General features: G+C 55.2%; 1 protein-coding gene across 5 annotated transcripts in view; it reads left to right on the top strand.

Moving 5' to 3' along the window:
* The window catches only part of KCNAB2 (potassium voltage-gated channel subfamily A regulatory beta subunit 2), a 97,573-nt gene that overhangs the window by 59,031 nt on the left and 16,110 nt on the right, over positions 1-22,432 (top strand). For all 5 annotated transcript variants that reach the window (XM_027110382.1, XM_027110381.1, XM_027110384.1 and 2 more), the window contains 4 exons: positions 11,089-11,132; positions 11,921-11,958; positions 19,337-19,416; positions 21,819-21,863. In XM_027110382.1, coding sequence (XP_026966183.1) covers positions 11,089-11,132; positions 11,921-11,958; positions 19,337-19,416; positions 21,819-21,863 — 207 coding nt within the window. The remainder of the gene's footprint in view (positions 1-11,088; positions 11,133-11,920; positions 11,959-19,336; positions 19,417-21,818; positions 21,864-22,432) is intronic.

Here is a 22,432-nt window from a genome sequence, read left to right as displayed (position 1 = left end):
TGCTGTGGATCAAAATCAACCATCCACACTCGATGTTTCTGCCCAAAGCCCATTTCAAGTCGACCAGCCCGTGTCTGGGACTCACTTCTCCACCCAAACGTGTTTGAAAGGAGAGACCCTTTGGGGGTGACATTTTACTGTGGCAAGTTCGGGTCAAGGTCTTAAGCTTTCAGCTTTCCATCCTTGTCTAGTTCTTGTGATTTTCTAAGAATATTATGAGTTGTGACCGCTGTCTGGGGCACATGAAAAGTTACAGACTCTGGCCAGCTGTGAAAACCCACCTACCCGACTTCCCCTCTTGGCAGTTCTCCGCTGGACCCAGAGACACCTTCGTCCTGGATTCCCTGGGCGGGTTCTGAGGTCAAATGTCCATTCCCATCATCCCCGCAACACGTTACAGTGGGATGGAGTCGGGGCTGGGGACTCTACCACCAGGCCAGGCCCAGGAGGTCCTGCGAGAGTGAAGGCTTGACTGCTGCCGAAGTCTGGGAGGGCTGCTTCCTGCTGTGACTCCCAGGCCCCTGGTGTCACTGGGGAGGCTGAGGTTGGCGACACTGGGAGGAAGGAAAGGTTACTGGTGCTTGCGGGGGGCGGGGGACTGCTTCACACTGCATGTACTATCTCAGCTGATGCCAGAGAGGTCGACAAGGATTTCAAAAGCAGAGAAACAGGAAGGGCACTCCCACAGGGCACAGCAAGAGTGAAGGCCCAGAGACATTTTTTTTTTTTTTTTTTTGCGGTACGCGGGCCTCTCACTGTTGTGGCCTCTCCCGTTGCGCAGCACAGGCTCCGGACACGCAGGCCCAGCGGCCATGGCTCACGGGCCCAGCCGCTCCGCGGCATGTGGGATCTTCCCGGACAAGGGCACGAACCCGTGTCCCCTGCATCGGCAGGCGGACTCTCAACCACTGCGCCACCAGGGAAGCCCAGGCCCAGAGACTTTTGAGGTCATTGACATTTTTTTTTTTTTTGGTAAATACACCCATTTAAAGCATCCAATTTAATGGTTTTAGTACAAACAGTTGTCCAAAAGTCACCCATTTTTTAAAACATTTTCATCACCCCAAAAAGAAATAGTGCGCCCACGTTAGCTATCGTTCCCTGATTCCCCACTCCCCCCAGCCCCCAGCAGCCACTAATCTACTTTCTGTCTCTGTGGATTTGCCTGTTCTGAACATTTCATATGAATGGAATCATACAATATGTGACCTTTTGTGACTGGTTTCTTTCTCTCAGCATGATGTTTGCAAGGGTCATCATGTCGTAGAACGTATCAGTACTTCATTCCTTGGTATGGCTGAATAACACTCTGCTGTGCGGCTCTAGACCACATTTCTTTTATCCATTCGTCAGTTGATGGACATTCAGATTGCTTGCATTTTGGGGCTGTGATGAGTAATGCTGCTGTGGACATAATGTGTTCAAGTTTTCGTGTGGGTGTAAGTTTTTCGTTCTCTGGGTACATACCTAGGAGTGGATTGGGGGTGAGGCGGGTGACCTTTTACACACTGTGGTGACTAAGATTTTGTGGATCTCTCTTCAAGCTTAAAGCACACCATCTGGTTAAGAGCAGCCCCGGAGGAATAGTAAGATGCTAGCCCTTGTAGGATCTGACAGTTTGCCAGAGAACAGTAGAAGGTGGAATGAAGTAGGGGATTTCCACATCCTCTCAGCCAGTGCACAGCACCACTCAAAGCTCCTGATAGGGGCTTCCCTGGTGGCGCAGTGGTTGAGAGTCCGCCTGCCGATGCAGGGGACACGGGTTCATGCCCCGGGTCTGGGAGGATCCCACATGCCACGGAGCGACTGGGCCCGTGAGCCATGGCTGCTAAGCCTGCGTGTCTGGAGCCTGTGCTCCACAACAGGAGAGGCCACAACAGTGAGAGAGAGAGAGGCCCGCGTATCGGAAAAAAAAAAAAAAGCTCCTGATAAAAACACAGCTTCCCAGGCCCAGCCCCGGAGCTACCGATTCAGTAGTCGTGGCTGGGGCCCAGGAATCTGCATTTGCAACAAGCTCCTCTAGCATCCTGGTCAGGTGTGGAGCATCCCTGCCGTGGGCATGAGCTCCACGAGCCTGGGGAGGAGCGAAAGACAGAGCCTTTGCCACCTGCAGCCTCTTTGGCAGGCCTGTGGGCTTCCTGGGGGCCAAGACCTGCTGTCTTCAAGTGCGAGGTTCCAGCAGGTGGAAGGGCCAGCACCGCAGGCTGTCCTTCCTCCTTCCCATCCCCCCACCCACCCAAGGGGCTCAGGAGGGCCCCACCCTACCCTGAGCTCAGGGACCCAGGCCAGCCAGGCCCCGAGGTTTTTACGGGCAGGTGGAAGAGGAAAGGCAGAGCCGGCCTGTGGGTCCTGAGGGGCCCCACTGGCCTCCACACGTAGCGTCTGTGAGCTGCCAGGGCCCCCGGGCAAAGGCACCAGCTCTGCCCTCCCCAGGCCTCTATCCCCAAGTCCAGGTCCCCACCTCATGGGTGGTTCCTGCTGCCGAGTCAGGCCACGGGGAGGACAGAAGGGGTATTCTTACTGGTGGGGAAGGGGGAGGGCCTCACACAGGGGTCTATCCTGACTCCACGGCCAGAAAGCCACTCCTTTCTGCCGAGGGACCGTGGGAGTGCTTCCCAAGGACCGGACCCCTGTGTGAGTGCTTTGCAGGCATGATCTGGCCATGCCTTTGTGACCTGCGCTGGACACAAGAGCCCTGAGGCTCGGAGAGGGGGTCACTTGCCCAAGGCTGCCCAGCTCAGGCGCAGGGAGGCTGGGACTGGAACAAGGTTTTATTCTTAACTTCTGTGCCAAGAAGGCAGGGCCAGAGCTGAGAGCAAGTTCAGCCAACATCTACTGTGAACATCTCTGGGTGGATTCCTCTCTGGGTCCCGTCAGAGCACAGGGTGGACAGCCAGCAGGTGTGGAAGGTTCCTGCAGAGCCAAGCTGGGAGGGACAGCGTGGTCCTCAGGCCAGCCGCCTTATTCTGGCAGTGGATACCCAGGGACCAGAGAAAGCAAGACACCCGCCTGGGATCACACAGCGAATTAGCAGCAGAGCCTGAGCTAGACCCCTGACCACCTGCCTCCCATCCACCACACTTTCTCAGCCCTTCCTGCAGGGCAAGATGAGATCCAAAATGCAGCTTTGGCCAGGGCCACCCTGCAGAGTGACAGTGGCATGCTCGGGGTCAGAGGGCAAAGCCAGCCCTTCCTGCCAACGGGGGCATCTCAGTGGGTCTCAGGAAACCCGTGAGCTTTGTTCTGTCTTCATCCTGATCCCATGAGTGTGGGAAAGGAGGATGGGGTAAAGCAGGGGGCTCTTCATTCATCAATTCATTCACCCATTCATCCATCCATCCATTCATTCATTCACTCCAGAAGTATTTATTGAGCACGTGCCGAGAGCTAAGTACCGTGTGGAGGGCTGGAGCTTCTCGGGTCTCTGGCCCCTTGACCCCGGGCTTCTTTCCTAACGTCACCTGCGTCATTACCACCTAGACAGAATGGTCCTCTCTCCTCCAGATTTCTGGTGATCGGACTTCTTGTGCTGAACCTTGGTGGCAGCCCCACTTTCCTGGGTGGGAACCACCAGGGGACAGAGCTGGCCAGGCCAGCTGCCTGCACGCTCAGCTGTCCACCTGGCTGCAGTGCCTCCCGTGTGCAGTCCCGGCTGAGCAGCTGTTAGCCTGGAGCACCGGCGCCGACCTCCCGGGGATCGGCCAGGGCGATTGGGGCGGCTTGTGCATCCGTGTCATTAATAACGAGTCACCTCCTGCACCTCCCGTGCCTCTCGCCGGTCACCTCGATAACTTGGTGGGAGTCCCAAGAGCCACAGTGCGCAGAGCCAGGGGTGGACGCCAGGCTCCCTCCAAGGGACTCGGGGAAGCCTGGAGAAGCAGCTGCTCCCCGGAGCCCTGGGCTGCCACCCTGGCGGGAGGCGCCCTCCCTCTTCCTCCTGCTGTCAGGGGACAGCAGTGCCGCTCATTGGTCGTGAGTTACTGGCAGCCCAGCCCTGCCGAACACAGCTGGGCTGGGGGCTCGGGCGGACAGAGTCAGACCAGGGTGGGGCAGAGGAAGGACCCGCAGAGAAGGGAGAGGCCATGGCATCCTCCCCACCCCTCGATTTCTGAGTTCTATCTGATCAGGTCTTTTCTAGCACATTTCTGGAAATTTCACCCCCTTCCCCCGGAGAGCGCATAGGCTTTTCTGCGTCAGAAATCTGCACTCCTGAAGCAACGCCTGGTGGCTTCTTCGCCTTCTGGGATAAAGTCTTGTTCCAGGCAGAGCAGGGCTTCCAGGGGCAGGTGACTTCGGAGCCCGGAAGGAGGGGGGACGTGGCCAGGAGTTGAGCGCCGGAAACATGCAGGTGTCCTTCGTGTGCTCGGAGCATGGCCTCAAGGGCCGGGGCCCCGAGGAGCGTCTGGGCCGGCCGGCAGCCAGCAGCCCCAGCCTGGGCTCCCGCAGCCATTTCCGCGCGGTGGCCATGGTGGCCCGGAGCCTGGGACAGCTGTCGGTGCAGAGCCTCCTGAGCACAGGCGAGGCCAGCGTGGTGCACCCCGGGATGAAGTGTAGGTACGCGGCGCGGGGCGGCTGTGCGGGGTGGGGGCTGCCCTCCCACCCCCATCTGGGGGAGCTTTGCAGATGCGGGGAAGAATAAAATCGAGGCTCAGGGTCAGGCTGCAGGGGAGGATGATGCCTTTCTTTCCTTCTGCTCGTTTGTTTCTTTGCTTGGGAGAGCTCACTATAGCTGAGCACCCCCCCCATACTGGACGCCAGGTAAAGCTTCCTCTTTCTGGGAACCCCGTGGCACCGGCCACAGACCCCTGCCCTCCCCCTGGGCACACAGGCCCCAAAGATGCCCCGTGGGTGGTCTGATGCCTTTGCAGCCAAGCCACCTTGACAGACCTCAGTTTAATAGTCAGGGATACTGGGTGAACCATGTGATGGAATTAGATCTTCCCCCCGCAGCTGAGCCCGACCCCAGGCCTGGGCTCCTCTGCAGGCAGGGCTGATGCTCCACAGGGCACAGAACCGCAGTCGGGGTTCCCTGCTGAGGGCTCAGTCCAGGCTGCTGTGTGTCCCTCTGCTTCGGCCAGTCCCCACCTACTCTGGGTACGCTCGCCATGACTAGTACGTAGAGAGCGTGCAAAGCACCCGTGTCAGGGGGCAGGGGCCTTCCTGCTGTTCCTTGCATGCCCCCCTTGCTCCGTCCAGGGCCTTGCTCGGGTGCCCGGTGGACGTACCCACGTGGAAGAGGAGGGCTGGCTTTGTACCGAGGCTCTGCGAGGGCAGGGTTGTGGGTCACCAGGCTAGAGGTCTAGCCTTTCTCACTCATGAGTTTCTCTTCACTTAGAGCCTTTAGCGCTTCGAGAATGGTATTGTTGGGGAAAGGGGAGTTCTTACAACAAACCGTCTGCATGAGCTGGAAAAGCTACGTTAGGTCCCTGGTTCCCAGCTCTGCTCTCAGTGACTCAGATCTCACAGGCCAGCCTCAGAAAAAGCCCCAGAAGAGTCTGGTTGTGTTTGAGGAGAATGTCTGGGTTTCTAGCTGGTGTTGGTGCCAACTTGAAAAGTATTGACAGAATGAATCTTTAACAACTGAGCGGTGTGGCTTGAAACAAAACCAATGCCCAGAAGTTGGACCTCATGTGAAGGAGCCGTGTCATAAGTCCCAGGCGTCCCTGAGACGAAGTCTGGAATAACTGGCTCCTTCTGCGTCTCCACCCGTATCCTTTCCTTCCCTGGTCCTTGGGGGACATTTGATGTTCTTTTATGGGCCTCTGGGGTACAAGGCTTTTGTTCCCATTCTCTAAATTCAGTGAGGACAGTCCAGAGCAGAATTCTCTCTTCTAGAAGCTCTGGTGGTTTATATCTTTGGTTCAGTGGGAATCAAAGGCTAAGAGTAAACAGAATCTATTTTTTAGTTTAGATTCGTGTTATCCGCTGGGACTTTTAAGTCAGTCCTAGGATATCAAAGGAGTTAGTACAAATGAGACCATTTCCAAAAATACGAAGCACTCTGTAAATGGAAAATGTGGCTATTGACATGATTTCCCTCCTAAGCTCCTAAGATCCACTGAGGATTAAATATGTCAAGGAGCCTGAGGGCTTAAGATGACTGTATGCCTCTGTGTGTGTGCACCAGTGTGTGTGCATCTGTGTGTGTGCACCTGTGACTGTGCATCTCTCCGTGTGTGCACCTGTGACTGTGCATCTCTCCGTGTGTGCACCTGTGTGTGTGCATCTCTCCGTGTGTGCGTCTGTGTGTGTGCATCTCTCCGTGTGTGCGTCTGTGTGTGCGCGTCTGTGTATGCATCTCTCCGTGTGTGCACCTGTGTGTGCACATCTCTGTGTGTGCACGTCCATGTGTGTACCTGTGAGTGTGCATCCCTCCATGTGTGCATTTGTGTGTACACCTGTGTGTGTGTGCATCTCTCCGTGCATGCGTCTGTGTGTGCACCTGTGTGTGCGCATCTCTCCATGTGTGCATCTGTGTGTGCACCTATGTGTGAGTGCACATCTCTGTGTGTGTGTCTCCGTGTGTGCACCTGTGTGTGTGTGCGCGTCTCCGTGTGTGCACCTGTGAGTGCACATCTCCATGTGCGTGTCTCCGTGTGTGCGTCTCCGTGTGTGTACCTGTGTGTGTGTGCATCTCCGTGTGTGTACCTGTGTGTGTGTGCATCTCCGTGTGTGCGTCTGTGTGTGCACCTGTGTGGGGGTGCATGCATGTGCACGTGTGTGCGTGTGGCACATGTGGAGGCAGGGAGGGCAAGACAGGCAGTAAAGGGAGGTGGTCGTTGGGCCAGAGGGTTTGCAGTCTGAGGAAGTGGGTTCAGATCCCAGCCCCAGCTCCTCCACACTGGGGGACCCCCGCCTGTCCTTACACATGGCAGGGCCCGGGGAGCTTTTCTTGGCAGCGGCAGGAGGAAGGTGGGTTCATTTCCCTGTAGGATTTGTAATCTCATATCAGCTGAAATGGGAGCCAGAATCCAAACCACTGGATCCCCTCGCTGAGCAGGAGGTGCCTGCCTTGGGGTAGCTGTCTCATGGGGTTGCCCCATAATGACTATCCCAGGGCCACAGCCAGGGTGCGTGCAGCTAGGAGCTGCAGGGGACCTGATCCAGATCTGCCCCAATTCTGACCACCTCCTTCAGCAGCTAGACCTTCACAGTGACGCTGAAGGTGTGTGGCCTGCACCAGGGTGCCACATTCTTGCCAGGGGTGCTCAGTGCGGCGGAAGGGGTACACCAAGCCCCGTGAGCAAGGAGAGGGACCAGCATTTGATCCTGAGGGTCTGGCCCCAGGGCCTGGACTTCTCAGCCCCACATTACACCAACAAGCACCCCTGGGACCCTGCAGCTGCCAGCTACCATCTGATAGCAAAGACCCGGAAGTCCAGGCCTGTCCTCAGGGAGCCTGGAGCCTGGGGGCTGAAAACAGATAATCCCCCGCAGGGTGACAACCAACTAGAAAATGCCCTGGCAACCCTGTCCGTCAAGCCAGCTCACCAAGACCCAGTTGCTTTCCATCACCTGATCATATTTTTGTCCTCCGCCCAGAAGGCTGAAGGTAAAGGCCCTGAACAGCTATTTTTACAGGATTTGTAATTGCCCGGAGTCTGAGGTGCAGTGTTTAGGGGTGCAGCGCATCGGGGGGCTGCGTGATGGGCGTCAGCTGTCTTCCTCCAGCAAAGGTTAAATCCCTAAGCCCTCATTAGCCATTTTCCCAGACCCCAGGAGGGACATGAGGCAAATTAATAAAGACTAACGTTATTGGGGTCGAGAGATTTAGCCAACTAGTTTATCATGATGTCAGGTTTTAATTAGGGGAGGAAAAGCTATAGGAAACGATCTTCGCGTGTTGAAAGTTTCGAGTGGCAGCGTGTCACCAGCCCTGGTCCACCCGCGGCTGTGATCTGCTGAGCTCTGCCCACCCCCCGCTGAGCTGCCGTATTTCTAAAGCTCCTAGCCCTGAGATCCCTGTCCCTTCTCGTTCCTTCTCCCGAGGCCTGGCAGCGGATGGCAGAACTAATCCCATCATTTTAACAGGGAAACAACTTGAGCGGGGTAATTGCAGCATCGCTGGGTGTCCTAGTTTTGCTAAATTATTCCTGTGGGCGGTGGGTGGAGCTGCAGCTGCATCGCCCAACACTCTACGTCCCGTCCGAGGAAACTCGGAGCCCCTTCTGGTGGGCGAGGGGTGTCACCTCTCCTCAGGCACAGGCTCTGGTGGGCTCAGCCTGCTGTCCTGCGTCCTCACCTGTCTGCTGCTAAAGCCGCCCTTCCCCTGCACACGCAGCTCGTGCCAGCACTTGGTTCCACTGTGATAAAGGGCAGTTGCAGGAGGACATGCCTAGAACTTGACCTTCAACAGAGCCTCGCCAGGAAATTGTTCCCCCACCGTCACGCACGGGCGGTGGTTTTGCAGAGGCAGGGGCTCAGTCTCCCTTCCGGCACCGGATTCATCTAGACCACGTACCCAGGCCTTCGAATGCCTGGGCATTGCAAACAAGGTTCTGAAGGTTTTTGTGTCTGTGAGCATTTCCAGGCAAGGAGTGTCTCAAAGGGGTCTGTGCCCCCAAAATTGTTAAGACCACTGATTTCAACTTTTAGTCCTTTTTGCTCCATTACCAGACTGCTCATAAGCAACGTTCTCATTTCTCACCACAAGCATCTTCTAGCCAGTGTGAGAAAATTTACCTAATCTGCTAAACGGAGCTGGCCTGATGCAGGGTCTGTTGGGGAAGTCATTGTGCTTTTCTTTCTTTCTTTTTTAATTCCTTTTGAACTCCAATTTCCTTAAACACGAGAATACACAAGTTTACTCTCTGCTTAGCAAGCGACATCAATCCAAGCATGGTTTAAACTTTATAAGAAAACTTGTGAAGAATGTGTGTGACTACTCGGCCCTTGAATTTCATGCATATCGTATTTGAAATCTCTCATAGCAAATCTGAAGGTAAATCAAGAATATTCTCAGTATTTTTTCCCAGTTTTTTATTTCTGAGATATAATTGACCCATAACATTGTGTAAGTTTAAGGTACAACGTAATGGGTTGATACATTTACCTATTGTGAAACAATCACCACGGTCAGTTTAGTTAACATCCATCACCTCACATAGTTACGAATCGTGCCTCTTTCTAGGGTCACAAACCACGTGTCTCTGGGTCGGAATACGCAAGCAATGCTGAGGGCACTAGTGGAGTATTTCACTGATTTATAGGGGGAAAAAAAAACAAGGGGAAACTTCAGTTCCCTTTCTAACGCGGTAACATTTAAAGCCTGTTGGATTTGTCCGTTGTTGTTTCTCGTTTAAGGAAAAGGCTGCTGTCCCCCGTTCTGTGCTCGCTGTGACCCTGTGCCCCAGGCACATGTGTTATCCCATTTCATCCTCATGGCCACCCCCTGAGAGAGGCAGCATCTCGAGCCCATTCTACAGATAAGCCCACCGAGGCATCAGGCAGTTACATGACATGCCCAGGGGCAGGCATACAGCCTGAAAGGTCGAAGCAGAATTTGAACTCCAGCTTCAGAGCCTCTGCTTGTAGCCACTGCCGATCTGCTCCCCTGCCCAAAAAAGAAACCAGCTGTGATTATGTCCTCAGGGAAAAATCCCAGCATTCCCTGTAGGAACAGTGGGCCAATGGCTGGGCTGGTTTTAATGGGAAATTTAACAAGAAAGCTGGGCAGTTTAGAACTACTTTAAATTTGGTGACAAATGTTATCAAACCGCTTACAAGTTTATTCTATCCACCCCCGACCAACGACCACCTGTAATGTGGGCAGGGTCCAGGGATCTTGTAACCAGGGAAACCCAGGCTGCAGAAGGTCATAGTGGGCCCATGTCAGAGAAGGGCAGGTCCCGCTCAGCCCCACACCTGCTTCCCAGGGGCCACATAGGGTAGAAAAACAGGACAGAGCATCCACTGAAGTTAGAAATGCCAGACGGCCCTAGGGAAGGAGGTTGGGGTTCACCCACTGCATCTCTCACAGCTCTCTGGCTTCCCACTGCCTAGAAGGGTATCGCACGCCAGGCTGGTACCAGGACCGGGATGCCAGCAGTGGGAACTCACGAGGGAAGTGGACTCCCGCTCTGCCACTTGTCAACCTCACCATCTGGGCAGCTCCCATGAAGGGCCGGGGCTGCGGGAGCACGCCTCTGTGGCTGGGAGCATGTTCTCAGAGCCTGGGTGAAATCGCAGGTCCAGTGTGCTCTTCTGTAAAATGGGAATATCAGGAAAAGAGAAGCACCTGCCCGACAGAGCTGTCGGGGGATCAGTGACACCCGGCCTGTTGCTGCCCTGCAGGCTCCCAGGCAGCCTGTGCAGGATGGACAGGCCAGGATGGACCGGCATCCCAGCCCTCAGCAGGGCACTGCTGCCCTCCATGACCTCCTAAGGACATTAATGACAGCCTGCAGCTCACCCACGTGGACCCCAGGATGTGCCCCATCTGGCAGGTGCCTCAGGGGGCCTGTGAGGGAGCCCTGGACAGTCTGTTCAGCTGTGGCCACTGGGTCTGATCAGGACGTGTGCTGCCAGGGGATCTTGGCTCTCACCCTCCTGAGCAGCCCTGGCTAGGGGTCAGGCCTGCTCTGGGCACCAGTGCCCTTCAACAGGGCTCTCATCTGCCCCCACTTCCTCCTGCAGAGAGACAGGGCCCAGGGCTGTGTGGCCCAGGTGATGTGGGACTAACTTCTCCTCCACTCCTCGGAGAGAGGGAGTAAGATACACAAAACCACAGACGTGACACTAAAGAAATGGAAAGAGAAGCTTCTTATAAGAGGACACCCTGCATCCGGGGCCACAAGGCCTGAACCAGTCTTGTTTCAGCCCATGAAATAAGATGGGGTCCATTCCACGTTTTCTCCCCGAGGTGGCTCCCGGGGCCCTGCCGTGGTCACAGCGTGGCCTGTCCCAGCAACGTGGCTCTGCCCTGGTTGGCCCTTTACCCCCAGGGTAGGCTAGCAGCGGGCCTCTCTCCAAAGGACCCCTTGCCTTCAGAGCCTCAAAAGAGGTGGGTGGGCAGTTCGGGAGGCTGGGCAGCAGAAACAATGGGTTCTACCCTGGCCGCTGAGAACTCACGCCACGTTTGTTTTCCAGGAACCTGGGCAAGTCGGGCCTCCGGGTCTCCTGCCTGGGGCTTGGTGAGTGTGGGGTCCTCTTGGTCCAGTGGTGCACAAGGAAGCGGGGGTGGCAGGAAGGCCGGGGGTGGGGGAGGGAGCTGCACCCAGAGCCAGGATTGGGGGGGGGAAGATGCTCGGTTGCCATGGTAACCAAGAGGCATTTGGGGAGGGGCCTACGAGAGGGAGGAGGGCAGAGATGCAGCCTTAGCAAGGGAAGTGAGGGGAGTACCAGGGCCCTCTGCACACACAGCCCACTGCCCAGCAGCAGAAAATCAGGGAAGCACCCTGCCCGCGGGGAACCAGCAACTTCTTGCCTTACGTGACAGAGTCCCTCATGAGGGGCAGTCAGATTTTGCCCTTTTTCTTCTTTTGCCAGATATGAACTCTGTTCCCAGATCACGCTGTCTCTCCGCCTCCACGGTGCACACGTACACACACACGCACACACACACCGCCCAGCAAACGCGAGGGCATGGCTGTCAGCCCTGCACATCTTCAGGGAGGCAGCCCTGGTCCCACTGCCCACGGCATGTCCCTGGAATAGGAGCTGCAGCGGCTTGAGCGCCAACGAGCATGTCAAAGCCCTGCAGTCAGCTGCCTGCTCTGGGCACTTACTGTCCCCTTGGTTCCTTGGCTCCAAGAGAGGGAGACATGCCCCAAAGGCCAGGTGTCCACGCATGCCAAGCACACGCTCCCGCAGAGAGGCATGGCTGCCCCACTGCGCCCTGCAGCCCGAGGTCCAAGCGCCCTGGGGAGAACTGGGCTTCCCGGGGCCATTCTCTGACCTGAGCCTGTATCTCTCCTATCAGGAACATGGGTGACCTTCGGAGGCCAGATCACGGACGAGGTAAGATGGGGCTCCCTCGTTCCCCCAGACCCCGGGGAAGGGCCGCCCATGCCCAGGCACGTGGTAGAGTATGCGAAATGCACCAGGTAGTCAGTGCTCAGGGCAGCCGCCTTGGCTCCCCTCCTACTGTTTCTCCAGGGTGCCCTGGGGGACAACAGGAAGGGTGAGCCCCGTAGTGGCGCGAACACCCAGCAGCTGGGTGCACTGGGGCTTCAGCAAGTCCCTTAAAGTCCCAGAAATCAGGTTCCTCACCTACAGAACTCCTATCCCACGGTTAGCCAGAGGAATTCAGGGAGAGCACATTTTCCAAATCATCAAGCCCGATGCAATCCTTTGCCACTCCTACAGAGGATGCGCACGTGAATCTGAAACATCAATAAATATCTGTTGGGGTCATTTAGAATTTAGACCCTGGAAATTTTGCTGCAAACCGAAGACCGAGGAGCTGAATGTTTGACCAGGCTCCTAACTGCGCATGCCCCACAGCCGTCGTGAATGGGATGCACGGCCATGGGATGCACTTGCTGGGGCTTCTCTCTCCACAACTGGGATTCAGTGCAGCCAGCGTCTGTCCTGGAGAAGACAGTGTTCCCAGGCTGGTGTGCACTTCGGGGCAGGGAGTGAATATCGTGGAAGTGGGAACAGCGGTTTTGCTCAGAGAGCTCTGAACCTCTGCACAAGAAGATGTCTTCATGTCTGCTCTACTTCCTATTGGAAAGATTGCATTTAAAAATGAATAAGTGAGTTCACTTGAGACCTTGTAACTGTGATTGCTCAGTTATTTTTCAAAGGGAAAGCTTTGCTTCCATCGAAATCTAGATGCATTTAATTTGCATTCTCGTTCCTTTTTCTTTATGACAGTAGCTGTCGTAGAACTATTTGCCCTGGCTTTAAGGTTCTGGGGGCTATCTCAGGTAAAGTCAGGAGTTTTTAAGATGCAGGGAATTGTTTCACCTTCAGCCACCAGATTGGTTCCAAGCACCTAGAAGGTTGGAGCCCCGGAGCCCACGTGGTCTACCCCAAATAAGTGTGTGATGTCTAATTCGCCTGTTACCCTTTCGATGTGGAAGAATTCTGTGGAGGATGTGACTTCATTTCCTAATGGCATTAGCTATGCTGTGTGCATTGTCCTTGTGGGAAAGATACAGAGAATTGGCCGGATAGTAACCGTCCAATCAGGTGACTTTTTCACCAACAGATCCATTACACCCAAAGAGTATTGATTAATGATCCAATGGCAGCCACAGCTGGCTCCGGCCTCCACCGCAGCTCCATCAGGGACATGGTGACATGTCTGAAGATGATGGAAGTCGTTTCCAGATGCCACAAAGCTGGGAGGACAGCGGATACAATACATGACAGATTCGGGGTTCTAAAAGGTCCTGGCGGGTGAAAATGATTGAGTGTAAGAGCCAGCGGAATTTTCCTATTAAACCCTACAGTTAGTGTCCCAAACAATGAACACATCAAGTCTGAGGGCCCCACCTCTCCGCGGTTCAGAGGAAGAATGCCTGGATTTCATCCTTTAGCTGGCTGCCTGGTCTGCACCAGCGGCGTTGGCGCCACAGGAAGCAAGACCCTCCTGGGCTGCAGAGAAACACGTGTGCTGCCCAAGCCCAGAGCGGTGCAGGCTGGGACCCCACTCCGGCTGGGTGACCCCACCTGGAACACTGTGTTCCTTGCAAACATCATGTCCAAAGGAAGGCGTTTGGCATGCCACAGAATCCAGACACAGAGTCCTGTTTTTAGAGTTACCTCCTGTGTGCCGGATGCCACGCCCAGATGCCAGAGAGACACAGAAACAAGGAACTGGTGGGTTTACTATGGCAGAGTGGCGTTCCCCCGCAGGACTGAGGAAATGTGAGTAAGTGATGGCCTGGCGGCCACATCTGGTCCCCAGCCTGGTTTTTTTGTTTTGTTTTTTCTTTCTTCTTAAATATATGAAATGTAAAATTTGCCATTTTAACCACTTTTCTTGTGGTTAAAATAAGCATAACATAAAATGTACCATGTTAACCATTTTTTAAATATACAGTTCAGCGGCATGAAGTACGTTAACTTTGCGGTGCAACCATCACCACTGTCTATTTCCAGCATTTTTCTTCACCCCAAACAGAAACTCTGCACCCATTAAGCAATAACCCCCCAGCCCCAGGTAACCTCTCATCCACTCTCTGCCTCTATGAATTCCACAGCCCGTTTTTGTAAATAAAGTTTTATTGGCAGGCAGCCACGCCAGTTCGTTTACATATGGTCTGTGGCTGCTTTCATGCTATGAGGGCAGAGTGGAGTAGTTGCCACAGAGACCATCCGCAAAGCCTAAAATATTTACCCTCTGGCCCTTTACAGAAAAGGCTTGCCATCCCCAGTCCTATGGGGTCACAGCAGCATCTGCAAATATCTGTGGGTTGTCGTCCCAGGGAGGGAGGCTTCTGTGGGCTGGGCAGGGACATGGGGAGCAGACGGTGTTAGTAAACCTCAGATCACGTGGCCAAGTACCAGAGCTGCCCCGGACAGAATCAGCTTTCCAAACTCTAGTTCAGTGCCCTTTCTGTGACCTCACACAGCTGTTCAGGTGGAAAACTGCCCCTGGGGCACGTGTTCCCAGCAGCCTGGGCAATAAGAATTCAATAAGAATAGTAGCTAAACTTTACATTTATCATGGCTCTCAATCCTCTTTCAACCCAAGGAGGTAGGTGTTTTATTATCCATTCCGTGGAAGCAGAGCCTCAAGACTGAGCAGGTGCCCAAGGTCACACCTGGAGAGGGATGAAGAGGGATCCTACCTGGGCTCTGTGCTTCAGAGCCAGCTCTCAGCTCCGGGGAACCGTGCGGGGGCATGATGGCCTCCCTGTCCCCTGGGTGGGGGTGACAGGAGGTGGCCCACATGTCATCTGAGGTTCCTTCTGCCTCCAGCCTCTGGGACTCTTGACATTGGAAATAACTGAAAAGTCACCAAATAGAAGCTCCATTACATAATGCAGGATGCACCCACAGAGCAGAAGTCTTTAGAAGTCATGTTTTGATGACTGACAAGGGGACAGAACCATGATGAGAGAGCACGGAAAACAGCAGAGACAGCCGTGTGTATGTCAGAGTTGCCGTGTTGCAGGGAAAAAACATATAGTCACATAGAAAAACCTGGAAGAGGAATTACACCCAAATCATAGCAGTCCAAAAATCAGAAAATCTGAAAATTCCCAGATTCCCCAATTCTCTTTCTGTCCATAGTCACCCAGGTCCTGGGTGTACTTAGGATGGTGTTCACGTCTTTCTTTCTTCCTCCATTCAGCTCATGCCAGCTGAGCACCGCCGAGCTCCAGGTCCCTGCCCTCGGGCTGCTCTCTGTCTGGAGAGGGGGACAGATCACAGATCATAAGCCCATCTTATCTCGAAGGTTAAACATACGATGGAGAGTGCATTCCTTTCCTGTGGCTGTTAAAACAAATTACCACCAGCTGTGTGCTTTAGAACAACAGACATTTATTCTCTCACGGTTCTCGAGGCCAGATGTCCAAAATCAGTATCACTGGGCTGAAATTAAGGTGTCAGCAGGGCCACGCTTCCGGTGGAGGCTCCAGGGGAGGATACTTCCTGCCTCTTCCAGTGTCTGGGGGCTGCCTGCAGTCCTCGGCTCGTGGCCGCATCACCCCAGCCTCTGCCTCTGTGGTCACGTCCCTGTCCCCTGTCAGTGTCAAATCTCCCACCACCTCCCTCATGTAAGGACACCTGTGGTGGCATTTAGGGTCCACTTAGCTTATCCAGGAGAATCTCCTTTAATTTAATCAAGTTTCCAAAGTCCCTTTTTCTACCTAAGGTAACATTCACAGGTTCCAGGGACCTGATATCTTTGGGGAACCACTATTTAGTCAACCACAGAGAATAGAAAAACAGAGAAAGAAGGACTGCGGTGTTGGCTCCAGGTTTGCACAGGACGATGCAGGAAGGCGGGGGTGAGGGAGTGAGCCACCTGGTGATCCAGAGAAACAGCGTTCCAGCCCAAGGGGACAGGTGTGTGCCCACCTGCATGAGGCCATGGTGGGAGGGGTGTCAAGAGATGGGGTCAGAGGTGAGGGAGCAGATCTGGTGGGGACTTTGGCTTTGACCCTTCGAGGCATGGAAGCCACTGGAGGATTCTAGCAAAGAGGAAGGTTGCCCTGACTTAGGTCTTACTAGGCTCAGTCTGGCTGCTGCACTGCGGATGGCCGGTGGAGGTGCTTCTCAGACTGTACCGTGTGCACGAGTCCCCGGAGATCTGCTGGGGCAGATCTGATGAGGTAGGTCTGGGTTGGAGCCTGGGATTCTGCATCTCTGATGCTGATGCTGCTGGTCTGTGGACCACAGTCTGCCTAGCAGGGGTGGCAGGGGCACAGACAGAGGCAGAGAGAGTTATGGGGCTACCGCAAAAACTCAGCCGAGGGATGCTCCAGTTTGGACCAGATGGGCCCAGTTGGAGGTAGGCAGGAGCGGTCAGATTCCAGATCCGTTTGCAAGCAGGAGCTGATACGACTGGCTAAAGATTTTGATCCTGGATTGAGAGAAAGCCAAGTGGAGGGTGGCCAGGTGTTTGACCTGAGCACAGGACGGGCAAGACCACAGGTGCAGCAGGTGCAGCAGGCTGCACTCCTCGGCACACACCAGCCCTACTGCCTGCCACACCCCCTGCTCCACCTGCCCTCCTCCTGCCTGCCTGACAAACTCCTAACGACCCTTCAAAACCCAGCCCCATAAACTCTGCCACATTATACCACGGATGAAGCTTGAGGGCATCTAAGTCAGCCAGTCACAGAAGGACAAAGACTGTATGATCCCCCCTATGTGAGGCACTTAGAGGAGCCAGAATCACAGAGAGTGAGAGTAGGAGGGTGGGGGCCAGGGGCCGGGGGGAGGGGAGGGGGAGTTCATGTTTAATGGGGATGGAATTTCAGTGTGGGACGATGAAAAGGTTCTGGAGATGGACGGTGGGGATGGTTGCACAGCAGTGTGAATCTACTTAATGCCATTGAAGTGTACACTTAAAAATGTTAGAGGACTTCCCTGGCGGTCCAGCGATCGAGGCTGGGCACTTCCACTGCAGGGGGCACGCGTCCCATCCCTGGTTGGGGAACTAAGATGCTGCGTGGTGCAGCAAAAAAAAAAAGTTTAAAATGGTAAATTTTGGGCTTCCCTGGTGGCGCAGTGGTTGAGAGTCCGCCTGCCGATGCAGTGAACGCGGGTTCGTGCCCCGGTCCGGGAAGATCCCACATGCTGCGAAGTGGCTGGGCCCGTGAGCCATGGCCGCTGAGCCTGCATGTCCGGAACCTGTGCTCCGCACCGGGAGAGGCCACGACAGTGAGGGCCCCCGAACCCAAAAAAAAAAAAAAAAAAAAAGGTAAATTTTATGTATATTTTACCCTGATTTTTAAAAACAAGTTTTGAAGGAATGAAGATCTCCACGAACTGCTATGGGTCTATTTCCAGGATGTATTGTAAGCGAAAAAAGCAAAATGCAGAAGAATACCTACAGTGTGGTGCCTGTGAGCACAGCGGGGACGCAAGAAAATACGTGTGTGTCTGAAATATGAAAATAAAAGCCCTGGCCCTGGGTCACCTCGCTCAGAACCCTCCCAGGAGACAGCGTGCACGCCTAAACCATCTGTGTAACCTGCGGGGCCCAGCACACGGTCCTCTCCTGGGCAGAGCTCCGGCGGCCTGGTGGGACACATCCTGGAAAAGTAAGGATGAAAGCAGGTAACCAGGGAAGGAGCCTGGTGTGCCTGCAGCTCTGGAGGCAAAGAAAGGAGGAGGGAGGGAGGGAGGACCCCAAGGAGGACGCAGGGGAGCTCCTGCTACATTGTTACACTTGAGGCAGAGGAAGGAGAGGAGCCAGTCCGCGCTGCAGATGGATCCAGAAAACTCCTCCACCAATGAGCTTTCCTAGTCGGAAGACAGCAGCTGACTGACGGGGTTAGCTTTGGCCTGCTCATCACCTGAAACCTTTGGGGTTCATTGCCAACGTTTGAAAATCGGAACTTACCCCGCTCCCCGATATCCTGGATTTCTGGCTTCTCTTGAAAAATAAAAGGATTTGGTCACTCCCGGCAGTGTTTGAGCCCCCTTCCACCCCACTAAACCCTCACCAGGCACCAGCCTCCCTCTCCTTACCTGCCTGGCCGGTGGGGCTTCCGCGTTTGGTATTGGGAGAAGCTCCTAGAAGCTGCACCTAGCTGGCTGGCTTTCTGTCGTGCAGTTTTTGAGGGCTAAGTATTACTCACCGCACTGTGGGCTAGCTACTGGGAGGGAGGCTTGGGGCTCTGAGCTGAGCTTCGAGAAGTGGCTGGTGGGGGAGTTTGCATCTGTGACCCCTGCTCGGACGGACGCCTGCACTGCCCAGCGGGCCAGCAGAGTTCATTGCCCACTGCATCTTGGAGGAGGCTGTCGATTGCAGGCAGGCTGCCTCGGATCCTCGCCCCGACTGCCCATCGGTTGCCGTTCATCCACACCGGTCTGCAAGGCACCGGAGAAGCAGGGCCAAGGCCAGAGGGCTAGCTGAGGATAGCAGTTTTTCCATCTGCAAACAGTAATTTCACCCTCCTGCCGTTGCTGGGAAGAATTCAGAGGGATACAGCATCACGGGCACATTCTAGCCATAGCTTTTGAAGAGGATTTATTCTGCCAAGGTTTATCACGCTCCTGTTGTGGGCTGTGTTCGTTTCCCAGGACGGCCAGCGCAAAGACTGGGTGGCATAAAACAACAGAAGTTTATTCTGTCGCAGTTCTGGAGGCCGGAAGTCCAAAATCAAGGTGTCCGCAGGGCCGCGCTGCCTCCAGGGCTCTGAAGGAGTTCTGTTCCTGTCTCCCAGCTCTGCTGCTAGCTGGCAGTCCTTGGCATTCCTTGGATTGCAGGCTCATTACCTAACCTTTGCCTCCATCTTCACATGGCCTCTTCCCCGTGTGTCTGTGTCTATTCTTATAAGGACACCACTCATGTTGGATGTAGGACTCACCCTAAAGCAGTATGACCTCATCTTAACTAATTACATCTGCAAAAACCCCACTGCCAAATAAGGTCACATTCTGAGGTTCTGGGTGGATATGAATTTGGGGGACACGATTCAACTCAGCACAGGTGCTAAGCCCTGAGATGACCTAATAGGTGGGGTCCCTGCTCACAAGAAATTCACAGTCCAGAGGCTGTTTCTGCATTCATTCTGTCTTCTCTCTTCTCTATGGGTTTGTGACTGAGCTGCTTCCAGGCCTGTCCTGCGGCGGGGACAGGGCCGCCTTGGCACCCGGGGGGTCTTCCCAGGCCACGAGGCTGTGCTCTGGGGCCTCCGGGCCCTCCCCCTGGGCTGACAAGATGGTGCCGCCTGTGAGAGCCCCGGTTTTCTCGTTTCAGATGGCAGAGCAGCTAATGACCTTGGCCTACGACAATGGCATCAACCTCTTCGATACCGCAGAAGTCTACGCGGCGGGCAAGTACGTGCCTTTTTTCACGGGAAGAAGCGATGCAGGCCAACCACAGCTTCCCTGGGAAGAGCCGGAGCTTCTGTTGCTCCTAGGGGCTCTTACTCCCCAGAGGGTTTGCGCCTCCCACTCTGCCTGCTTTTCTAAACTGTAAACGGCGTGGGGAGGTGGTGTTTTCACGGGGCCAGAATCACAGAGCATTTGGCCACTTGCTAAACTCCCGTGTGTTCAAGCAGCAAGATGACCACAGCCCTTCTGGTGCCAAAGATGCTGCGTTGGGGGAGAGCCGTGATTAAGCTGTAGTCCAGGGGGCTCTCCTGCCGCGCCCGCGAAGTGCAGGCAGCCCCACATGCCTGATATTTTCACATCTTAATGGTGCAATTAGGGCTGCAGGGAATGCAGGGCGTCTCAGGAGCGGGGGAGAGCAGGGTCTGCTGAGCCGAGCGCTGCAGGGAGCTGCTCTTCCCATCTTGGCAGTGAATTTTCCTACTCAATTATGTAAAAGCCCTCTTCAGCCAGGGCTGCTGGCTTCAGTTTTAAAGACTGGCTGTAATCAAATCATCCACTCTCCTGCATCGGGTTTCCAAAAGTCAGCTTTTGTTTGTGAAATCATTTGTTGGCTCTCTCTTTGTCCTCCCTCTGGCCCCCTGCTGCCTGGGGCAAGCCAAGTTCCCATCAGCTGGGCTGCTCAGCCTGGCCCACCGCCTGTGCACTGTGGCCGCAGGGCCAGCACCTGCCTCGCAGGCTCCGGGTAATATTACCTGCAGCTCTCGATGGGGCCTAGGGTACCGAGAATCAGGACCCCAGCTGGGACTTTGCTCAAGTCCTGCTCTGATGATCTGACAGCCCCGAGGGCCTCCACTGGGACCCCCAAATCTCCTCCAGACCCTGTCAGCAGCCCTCTGTCCTCCTGATGCCACAGCTCCCTCCCCACCCCTCCAAACCGGCAGCTGCTTTCCATCAGAGCAAAATGCTTTCCAGACAGATGAGCTAAGCCGAAGGGTCAGAGGTGGAAAAGCCCAATGCAGATGCCAAGCCCAGAGGCGTCCCCCCCATCCTGAGCACCCCAGCCTGTTCCCTGGCCCTGCGCCTGCCTCCGTTTTGCTGCCCAGGAGAGGGTGAGGAAGGCAACTCCAGATGGCCCTGTGTCCAGGCCCAGCACCCCCCTTTCACGGCAGCCACACTGTCTGCGTCACTGTCTTCACTTCCCCCAGCTTAACTGGACAGCCGGGGCTGGCGTGCCGGGGCCAGCACGCCGAGTCCCTCTTGCTCACCAGAGCGCCAAGCGTCTGTCTTACTGATTGCCCCTACTTTTCATGCTTTGGGCACTTCCCGGAGAGCTGCAGGATTTCTGTGCCCCCGCTGGGCAGAGGCTTACCAAATTCATGGCCAGGAGAATTCACAGCCGAAAGCAACAGGCTTCGGGTGAGTCGTTGCCTACAGCTCCTGTAGCCCCAGGACCATTGCCTGCTCCCCTGTCTTCCTCCTTTCCTGATCTTTTGTGCCACCACCGAGGGACCCAGGAATAAAAGGAGGAGACCCAGGGCTGAGTGACTATCTGTGCATCTTGACCGCAAATGAAGAGCCTTCAGAACGTATGCTAAGCAGCTCACAAATTAGAACCCGTTATTCCTGAGCGGGTGACTCAGGCGCTGTTATAATTGGAATGTAGCTGGGTATGGATGGTTCTCCGTCTGTCGTTTTTTGCTCAGAAACATTTCGCCACAAGCAGAAAGTTCTTAAAAGTTAATCCAGCGCTGCAGTGCCAAGCGTGGCTGGAACGGTCCACGCGTGACCCTGGCTGGCCTGAGTTTGGTGCAGGGTCCGGAGGGAGGCCAAGCAGAACAGAGAGCGGTCAGCATGGCGTCTGTCTCTCTATTGTTCAGAAGCAAGAAACAAGAGGGATACACACACACACACACACGCACACACACACGCACACACGCACTCGGCTGGAAATTCAGCCCTGAGTACATGTTGATCGTCTCTGCAAACAGAGGATGCCCTTGGTGAATAATTTACCTTTTAAAAAATATACATGTCTAGAAACTTCCCCCATGTAACGTGGCCGAGCGTTTTCCCCGGTGAATTTCCAACGGGCCAGGGCAACAGTCTGCTGCCGGTCTTGCCCAGCAGGACGTTGCTCCTTCCTTCTCCGCGGGAGCCGGAGCGGCCATCGCTGGGTCAAATGGCACACGCCCGTGGCCACCTCCACGGGGAGTAACCCAGCTGCTCCCAGGCACTCTCCTTGCTCTGGAATGAGCTTCCCGAGCTAAAGGGCGTTAACAGCCCGGCTCCCCGGCCCCAGTGGCATTTTCACAGAGGGGATCCTGTGGCTGACTGTCCAGGTGGGGTGAGGTTTGGTGTTTCTGTTATGCTGTAATGAAGTCCCCACGTCTCGGTCTTCTTGGCAGGGCTGAAGTGGTGTTAGGAAACATCATCAAGAAGAAGGGATGGAGGTAATTACTCTGCTCTGTGCTCCATCCCCAGGGCGCACGCGCACAGGGAAGAGGCTGGAGGAGGCTGGTGGGAGGGAAGAGGACCACCCTGGGGTCCTGGGTGGGATGGGCAGACCACCCGGGCAAGGATCCGGTGGTTGTTCCTTCCTGGTTTCCGGTGGAGCACCCAGGGTTGGCCTCATCACCCTTGTGCCACCAGCCAGGCTGGCTAAGGCCTGGCGGTTCCAGAATTTTTCTTTCTGGGAAGGTGAGAGCATCCCAGAATAGAGGCGGCCCCACACTTCCTGCAGGGGTGCGAGCACTCACACTGTGGGTGGCCACCCTGGGGAGCCAGGGCCTGCACCGCGGTGCGGGGGGGAGCTCCCCCCTCCCCCAGAAAGCCGGTCAGGAGCCTTGTGTCTGGTGTCAAGCAGAGTTCCCGCCCGCCCTCCTGGAGTCAGGCCAGGCTGAGCGCTTGACTGCATTTTGGGGTCCCTGTGGCCTGTGTGTTTTTATTTTCAGCAAAGTCAGAAGCAGTTAGAAGGCTGGGCCTCTCCCCTCCCCCCTCCCCCCTCCCCCTCCCCTCCCCT

The sequence above is a fragment of the Aethalodelphis obliquidens genome, unplaced genomic scaffold (genome assembly GCF_003676395.1).
Source record: "Aethalodelphis obliquidens isolate GAN/ISIS:26980383/991018 unplaced genomic scaffold, ASM367639v1 scaffold9, whole genome shotgun sequence".
NCBI classification, from domain to species: Eukaryota; Metazoa; Chordata; class Mammalia; order Artiodactyla; family Delphinidae; genus Aethalodelphis; species Aethalodelphis obliquidens.
This window is presented reverse-complemented; position numbering and strand designations above follow the sequence as displayed.